This window comes from Scophthalmus maximus, chromosome 7 (assembly GCF_022379125.1).
Source record: "Scophthalmus maximus strain ysfricsl-2021 chromosome 7, ASM2237912v1, whole genome shotgun sequence".
In the NCBI taxonomy this organism is placed as follows: domain Eukaryota; kingdom Metazoa; phylum Chordata; class Actinopteri; order Pleuronectiformes; family Scophthalmidae; genus Scophthalmus; species Scophthalmus maximus.
In genome coordinates, this window is record NC_061521.1 from 15,957,501 (window position 1) to 15,966,355 (window position 8,855).

The 8,855-nt window shown below is 47.9% G+C and overlaps 1 protein-coding gene, 1 long non-coding RNA gene and 1 pseudogene across 2 annotated transcripts; 1 reads left to right on the forward strand and 2 right to left on the reverse strand.

Annotated features, from left to right (window-relative positions):
* LOC118314807 overlaps positions 1 to 913 on the reverse strand; it is a 1,822-nt pseudogene extending 909 nt beyond the window's left edge.
* Positions 914 to 2,521: 1,608 nt separating this feature from the next.
* On the forward strand, positions 2,522 to 4,309 carry LOC124850109. The gene is made up of 2 exons (XR_007030963.1): positions 2,522 to 3,037; positions 3,130 to 4,309. It is a non-coding gene; the product is annotated as an uncharacterized LOC124850109 (long non-coding RNA).
* A 16-nt stretch (positions 4,310 to 4,325) lies between these two features.
* On the reverse strand, positions 4,326 to 8,633 carry LOC118314889 (MOB kinase activator 2). Its single transcript, XM_035641644.2, has 5 exons — positions 8,163 to 8,633; positions 6,321 to 6,460; positions 6,095 to 6,191; positions 5,227 to 5,351; positions 4,326 to 5,124 (listed from the first exon to the last, which is right to left on the reverse strand). Exons 1-5 carry the CDS (start codon positions 8,243 to 8,245, stop codon positions 4,886 to 4,888), a joined length of 684 nt encoding a protein of 227 aa, XP_035497537.1. The 5' UTR covers positions 8,246 to 8,633; the 3' UTR covers positions 4,326 to 4,885.
* Positions 8,634 to 8,855: the final 222 nt, after the last annotated feature.

The window sequence follows — 8,855 nt, forward strand, 5'->3', positions numbered from 1 at the left end:
AGAGGAGGAGGGGGGAGAGGAGGAGAGGAGGGAGAGAGGGGAGAGGAGGAGGAGGAGGAGAGGAGGAGGAGGAGGAGAGGGGGGAGAGGAGGAGGAGGAGGAGGAGAGGGGAGAGGAGGAGGAGGAGGAGAGGAGGGGGGAGAGGAGGGAGAGGAGGAGGAGGAGGAGAGGAGGAGGGGGGAGAGGAGGAGGAGGAGGAGGGGGGAGAGGAGGAGGAGGAGGAGAGGAGGAGGAGGAGAGGAGGGGGAAGAGGAGGGGGGAGAGGAGGGAGACGAGGAGGAGGAGGAGGAGGAGGAGGAGGAGAGGGGGGAGGAGGGGGAGAGGAGGGGGAGGAGGGGGGAGTGGGGAGAGGAGGAGGAGGATGAGAGGAGGGGGAAGAGGAGGGAGAGGAGGAGAGGAGGAGGAGGAGAGGGGAAAGGAGGGGGAGAGGAGGAGGAGGAGAGGAGGAGAGGAGGGGGATGAGGGGGCAGGAGGAGGAGTGGGGGAGGAGGGGGAGAGGAGGAGGAGTGGGGGAGGAGGGGGAGAGGAGGGGGGAGAGGAGGAGGAGGAGAGGAGGAAAGGAGGGGGAAAGGAGGAGGAGGAGGAGGAGGAGGAGGAGAGGAGGGAGAGAGGGGAGAGGAGGAGGAGGAGGAGAGGAGGAGGAGGAGGAGAGGGGGGAGAGGAGGAGGAGGAGGAGGAGAGGGGAGAGGAGGAGGAGGAGGAGAGGAGGGGGGAGAGGAGGGAGAGGAGGAGGAGGAGGAGAGGAGGAGGGGGGAGAGGAGGAGGAGGAGGAGGGGGGAGAGGAGGAGGAGGAGGAGAGGAGGAGAGGAGGGGGAAGAGGAGGGGGGAGAGGAGGGAGACGAGGAGGAGGAGGAGGAGGAGAGGGGGGAGGAGGGGGAGAGGAGGGGGAGGAGGGGGGAGTGGGGAGAGGAGGAGGAGGATGAGAGGAGGGGGAAGAGGAGGGAGAGGAGGAGAGGAGGAGGAGGAGAGGGGAAAGGAGGGGGAGAGGAGGAGGAGGAGGAGGAGAGGAGGAGAGGAGGGGGATGAGGGGGCAGGAGGAGGAGTGGGGGAGGAGGGGGAGAGGAGGAGGAGTGGGGGAGGAGGGGGAGAGGAGGGGGGAGAGGAGGAGGAGGAGAGGAGGAAAGGAGGGGGAAAGGAGGAGGAGGAGGAGGAGGAGGAGGAGTGGGGGAGGAGGGGGAGAGGAGAGGAGGAGGAGGAGAGGAGGAAAGGAGAGGAGGAGAGGAGGGGAAGGAGGGGGAGTGGGGGAGGAGGGGGAGAGGAGAGGAGGAGGAGGAGGGGAGGAAAGGAGAGGAGGAGAGGAGGGGAAGGAGGGGGAGTGGGGGAGGAGGGGGAGGCTTATTGTCTGTCCTACTCAACGACCTCACCTCTAATGAATCCCACAACCTCATTTATTCTCGGTGAGTTACAGTTAATTGAGATGAAGTACGTGTGTCACACTTATTTTGGGAGTGTGTTTAATACGTGATGTCATGGTGACCTCATGCATCTTATCATTGCATGTAGTTCGTTTTACACAGTGTGAACCTGTTTTGTGCTCCATACTTTGTTAGAATGAAATGAGAAGTCTTGAGGACAAACGTGAGCGCGTGAGAAGATTCCAAAAAGAATGAAAAACAATATAATACTGGACTAAAATTACAAAGCCGTAGCAGAGGTGATGTTGAGGATCAAAATGAAAGTATTACACCCATGAATCTGAAAGTGTTTGTTCGTTGATTGGAAACTAATACGATTTCTGTGGCCTTACCACAGAAATCACATGTTGCAATTGGAGCCATTCATACAGTAAGCACTTTGTCAGACTCAATTTATTTTAATAAAATGTTCTTGAGACACTTGAGAACTGACATTTATCTTTACAACCGAGCACAAGATTCAATCACAATAAAAAAAAGAAATAAGGGATCACTACTGGGCGCTCGTGGGGAATCATGGGTTCATACACAAATCATTTTTTTTTACACAGTGCAGCATTCATGGCCTTTCACCAGCTTGCTTTAATCAATCAGACCCCTGTACTGTACGGCAGCAGTAACAGATGTGGTGGTGTTATGTTTGTTGTCCCTTAGGAGTTACTAGATTATAGTCTGAGGAGTTATGAAATGATTAATGAGTAAGGGGGAAATAAACTACATGGTGCTTTTTATTTATTTTGTTTGTCTTTACGTTTTGTGGTAAAATATTGGGGCAATATCACAATATCAAACAGTCTGAGAAGATAAAAAGCAGTCTGTTGATTTACAGCCTGTAGAAATATGTAACCATAACAGTGGGTTGTGAGTTGACTTTGCCTTTTTGCAAGTGGAGCATGATCTTATTTTCAGGCATCATACTTTCATGTGTTTCATGACTTATAATAGTCCACATGAGATGAGTGATTATGAAAGATTGAGAGTCTGGTCCTGTGATCCTGATCTCCTCGATTTCCTTGTATAAGAGCTTTTCATCTTTTCTTTTTTTGTGAAGGACGACACAGACGAGAGGCTCGGAGTGTGAACCCGATTAAAGAATGCTCTGTATGTGGAGGCGACTTCAGGTCTTAATTAAAAGACCAAGCGTGTGTGTGTGTGTGTGTGTGTGTGTGTGTGACTCAGCAGTTTGCAGTATTACCTTCTAAGCTCAGTTTCATACCCTGTGAGCCTCAGCTCAGTCCAACATGTGCATTAACACACCTCCTGTCTTCCGCGCGTGTGTGTGTGTGTGTGTGTGTGTGTGTGTGTGTGTTTGTGTGTGTGTGCATGTGTGCTATCCCCTCTCCATCTCATCTCCCAGCAGCCACAGATGCTTTGGCTCTCACTGGAAGGACTGAGTGTCAGTTTCAGTGTTTGCTTTGCTTCTGCTGGACACTTTCGGCTGAAATCAGAGAGGAGAGCAGACGTCCGGCCACATTCACGATCTGTGAGCATAATCTTAACCACATCCAGCCTGTCGGCACGCACATACTTCACCTGCGTTAGACAACCCCAATGTTTCATCTTCATCCGTCTTTCCATTCTTCTGACAAATTTCCAAACTGATTTAGCACCCAAACATCACGGTGAGTCTGGGGATAAAAAGACCAAGTTTGGGATGATCAAAATCCAATGAGTCCGTCAGTCAGTTAAATGTCACATTTGTATTTTTCTGCAGGTAGGACATTTCTCCACTGCCAGCGCACAGCAAGTGCAGCAGAAAGGTTGAGACAGGTAACTGTGAGGTGCAGAGACTGAAGAGTCACCGTTTGTTTTCATGTGTAGATCTTTCACAGGGAATTTTCATTTCCAGTGAAGAAATGATTTGCCTTTTGGATTTTCAGTGGATCAGTCTCGGCACAAGAACACTAGTTTCTAGAAGTTTGCAACATGTTGTCACTGATGATGATTAACTTTGATCAACTTTTAATTAACGATCAGTCTCCCTCTTACTTCTCTGAACAGTATGGATTTCCTGTCACCTATTTTTGGTTGCACATGAAGGCTTTACTTGTAATTCTAATAATACAACACTGGTCATTTATGGGAAAAAAATGTAGACATGGACACTTGAAGGCATCTTCTCTTTACAGTGTGGTGGAATATTGATGCCTCTGTGTGGTGAGACATGGAACTACACGCCCACAGTGAAAAAACTATCAAACAATGATTACATCATGAATTTTTGTGATAACTTTGATACAAAAAACCACATCCCAAGATAAGTGTTTGAAAAGTAATCATTTGCACAACTGCACCCAATTACTCCAATAGAAATCCCAATCAGAATCTCTTATCAAGTGTACAGAGTACATGGGCCACTAATGTATGTTTGCTGCTCTACTGTCACTTAGAGTCACTTCATAGTCTCACTATCAGTTTGCTTCCTCCCTCAGATATCTTGTTTTGGGACTGACACAGACAAAAAAAGATATGGTATATACCATATATTAGTCTGTGCATACAGACAACTAGCACTGGATTATTTTGATACTGATGTTAATCTAAAAACTTTAGGAGTTAATAGAATATATTGAAGGAGATTCGTAGAAACTGAATCTATTCTTTTGGCTGCGCTGCCGGACATTGAATTTGAAATGAAACGGTGACCGGGGGTTGAGGGCTCATACTGTCCAGCCTTTCTTTCTTTAGCAAAGATGAAACATGTTTTATTTTAAGTCTAATGTGCTGTAGCCAACCAAACAAACTTCATCTACAGTGGCAGAGCAGGTAGAAATGTGACAGCTGCTGTGTTCCTGTGCCGTCAGCAGGTGGTGCTGCTGTCAAACCCCACCCCAGGATTAGGACTAAAACAGGGGGGGGGGGGGGGGCTCCAGGAAACTGAGCAGATGCCGAATCTACCATATCCAAAAATGTGTCATAAATGTTTATTACTGTACGTATAAATCATACATAAAGAGATAAGCTGTGCCTTTGGATACAGATGCAGTCACAATTAAGGTCACATTTGAATTGACACGTCACCGTTATAGGTTTCTGGAAAATATACTGAGAGCAACTATGGCACATTTTGTTCATATCAACTGTAAATTGTCAGTGAGTCAGCTGACATCAGGGGACAGTTCTGTTTTTTGTTTTTTTTCAAATTCTGTGTTTCGTCTATGAAGAAGACACGAATCTTGACCTTATCGAAATATAATAATGCACCATTATGTTAAAATACACCAACATGCAATATAATTTTTCACATAGTATCACAATAACTGATGACGACTATATACAACAGGAGCCATACACACTCGTCTGGTCTGGATCACATGCTACAACTTCCAGACTTCAAAACAAAAAATGTAAAAATAAAATACGGACATGCTGTGTATCAAGCTGAAGTTTGGCCCAGGGAGACATATTAAAAAGTCAATGAGTATGTGACGAAAGCGTGTTTGTGTGTGTGAGTGTTTGCTCTCGAGGTTTCAGGCTTGCTGTCCCAGAGCGGTGATGAGGTCCTGCAGCGGCTCGGTGTCTTCAGGCTCCAGCAGCGCGTGCTGCCGGCAGAAGAGCGTGAAGTGTGTGAAGAGTGTGTTGAGGTGCGCCTGCAGGCCCAGAGCGACGGCCTCTCTGTAGTGAGACCAGTAAATGTGAGCCAGGGTCCGGAACAACAGCAGAAACACTTTCTGGACCAGAAAGAAGAAGCCGGATGGAAACACTGAGCCTGGGAAGGAGGGAGGAGAGAGAGAGAGCAGCTGAACACCGACACTGGATGAGTATGACGTGTGGAGTAACGCAACACAGATGATAGAAGTGCATGTGTCACCTGCTTTCGTGGGGAACACATCTTCATCTGTGAGTAGGTCCTGAATGTAAGACATGGCATAGTCAAAGTAAAGCGGAGCAGAGCACTTCAGCTTCCTGCCGTGGTCGTCGGTCCAGACATAAACCCTGACAACACCAACACACAGCGTCATTTGGGATAACCATCTGACTTTAATAGTAAAAATTAAAACATTTAAATTGTGACAAGAAGTGGAAGATTTCTCAACAGGATCTGACTCAGTCAACCACAGAGTAATACGAGACATTTCATTAGAAGAAGAAGAAAAAGAAAGAAAGACACAACCACCAGATGGCAACAAGGATAAATCTAAAGTTAGTTCTGCTGGATCACACGATGAAAGCTGAGTAACCTCCACGGCGAAGGCTTTGAGATGTGGATGAAAGGTGCGGCTCAGGCCTGTGGACCTTGTGCAAGATTTAGTTCTTCCTTTTTGGTCAAAATACTGTTTAAAAGGTGAAAAATGTACTTACACACTCAACTGTTTACTTTTTTACAAACAATTAGAGGTGGTACTAACAAGACCACCACTCCTAAAGAGATAAAGACAGCAGCAGAAATGCAAATTAAATGTGTGTCTCCCGCTAAAGGGCCAGTTCACCAAAGTCATGAAGGCCTTGAGACCTTCATCGGCTCCTTGGAATTTCTGTATTTGTCCCACTTTCATTTTTGCTGTAAAAAGTATCGGAAACTGATATTAGAAGTATTCACATCAGTTAGTCTTTCCAGAAACAACATCCTGTTTTATTCTGTCCATGGATAACTGTTGGAAAATGTTTTTTTCCCCTTGTGATTTTGGGTTAATGTAACCCACAAGTACGTGCCGTGCCATATGATTCCGTATGCTTACACGTTGCCAGGTCCACACGCAGTTGGGCAGGTGGTGGGCGTGCAGAATTCCGACAGCGCACTGGAGAACAGGTTTATGTGCTTGAAAAACGCCACAGCTGAAAAAAAAAAAGTCATCAAAATGACATATTGTACATGATCCTGTTTCTGCCTGTTTGCAGTGTGTGTGTGGAGGGATGAGGAGCAGAGGAAAGGGGGGAAACCGTAGTTCAATGGCTTCTACTCACTGTTGCTGGCGAGCCACTCGGCCTTGTCGACGCCCGGCGGCAGAGCGATGAGGGTGCACATGTCTGTGTATGTGATCTGCTGGCACACGTACTCCTCCTGCAGATACGGACGCTCCTCCAGATTATTGTTATTAATGCCCCTTGGGAGGACAGAGCAGAGTTAATGAAGCGGGAAGAGGAAGAGGAAGAGGAAGAGAGAGAGACAGACAGAAAATACTGCTGTGTAAAACAATTGATAGGTCAGGGGATTAATTACTGCTGCTGCAGTCGGTAGATAAGAGTTTTTACAGTCTGATGTGCTCTCCTCTGTCTTGCCCTCTATGGCTGACACACACACACACACACACACACACACACACACACACACACACACACACACACACACACACACACACACACACACACACACACACACACACACACACACACACACACACACACACACACACACACACACACACTCTGCAGTGCTGAGTGTTTCAATAAACCAGCAGTTTGTGTAATGGGGGCAGTCAATTCAGGGCCAGGGTAATTACTGTTAATGAAGCTCACTGCTGCAGTGGTCATCGCAAAATAAATGAAAGGCCTGATGTCGGGCAGCATCAGAGCGGAGGCCCGCTGGCTCGTACCAAACCTCTCCAAGTTCACGTAGCAACTGATAAACTCCAGGTAGTGCTTGATAATCAGTCACACGTGACTGGCACTTTTGGGAGCTTGGTATAACTCTTGGAGAGCGAGTGTGGGAAATGAGTCGTGTTGGCGAATGCCAACGTGCACTGGAAAGTCAAACTTGGCAGCGGGATTTGACTTAATGCAAAACAGGGAGGCCGCATTGACACAGGCCGTGAGCTCCATGTCTGCTAAAGAGATCATTTTCTTCCTCCAGCATTGGATTTAAGATTCAAGTGAAGTGCGGTGGGGTAAAGGAGCTGCCGGGTTCCTGTTTTTCGGACGTCCACACGCGCACATGCAGCTGAACGTTTACTCAGCGTGACCTTGCCTCCTGTGATAAGGGAAAACACTGTGGCCTCTCTCTGAGGTTTCACTCCCCCCGGTGCTAATGTGTGTGTGACGACAGGGGCAGGGAGAATTTGTTTAATTGTCCAAACAGCGGGTCTTTGTCCAAAGTGAAAGTCAGAAGAGGTAGAGCGGGAGGAAGAAAAGAATGTAAACAGCTACAGTTGAGGCACAGTAGTGCAAATCCGAACCGTGACGGAACTTCTCTTGTGTCCACAGGAACTTCTTTTGTTAACATCCTGCTCCTCTGTTCCAGCTCCGTGGTGTCGACTCGGTCACCGGCTGCCGGTCGCCAGCACCATGACCCCGGAGCAGCTGCTCGTCATGTTGTGTTTTTGTGTAAACATGACCCCGCTCCTGTGCTCTTGGCCACGTGTGTTTACCTTTACCTCTGTGCTGAAGGTGAGATCAACAGTCCTCTCCGTGTTCACTCACTCCAGCTGACTCTCCAGATTCATCCCAGAGCAAACATTTGCCGAGTGACTGGGCCAAAACATGTTTTTCACACAGTCTTTTATTCCCCCGTCTCGCTTCAAACTGCTTCTCAGTGTGTGTTCCCGTGGTTGGGAGGAATCCACCTACACTGATGCCATCAGACAAATATGTAACACACACACACACACACACATATCTGGAGAACATTCCTCAGTAAACCATGTGCAGCCAGCTTTCTTAGTCACATTTCTCCCACATCATCTCTAGCAATTTTGAGTTCTTTCAGTATAAAGGAGTAATATAAATGTGATTGCATAAAAAGGTGGAAGAGTAAATGCAAAACAACTTCTTCCCGGACAGGGAAGAAGTTGTTGAAGAGAGTCGACTTACTGTTTGTCATTGCTGATGTCAGAAGACTGAAGAATCTTGCCGTCTGCCTCCGTAGCCGAGGGGTAACTATGGCAACCCCCCATGGCGTAAAGCTAAGACCAGAGCTGTCGGTTGTGCCAGCCCCACTTTTCCATCCCAAACATACTCACATACACACACATGAACACACATGCACACTTCTACACACTACAGGCTGCATAGGGCCAACACAAACATCTCCCAGCTCACAAACGGAGCCGCACAGCTGACATACACAACATCCCCCCCTCCCGCAAAGAAAGTTTTCCAAACTGCACGCACACACACGCACACACAAAAGTAGTGCAGGAGTTGAGGATCGTCTCCGGTAAGTAAAGCGGAGCTCTGCAGCTGTTTTCCTCTCCTTTAACTCCAGTGTCAGTGTGTATATGTCTCCTTTGTCTGGAGTCCCACACCCCACAGGCTCCTCCTCTCTCAGCTCCGAGCGGACAGGCAGGTTTCTCCACAACCCATTTAAGCTCAAAACCCAACTCCGCCTTCTTCCCCTTTCTCCACCCACTGCACATACACACACGCGCAAACACACCCACATGTACACATGTACACATGTACGCACAGAGCAGGCAGGTGCAGATGACAAACTAAAGGAGTTTTTTCCTCTGTGGAGGTGGAAAGTGATAGAAAAGAGGGAGGAAAAGGATGAAGAGGAGAAAG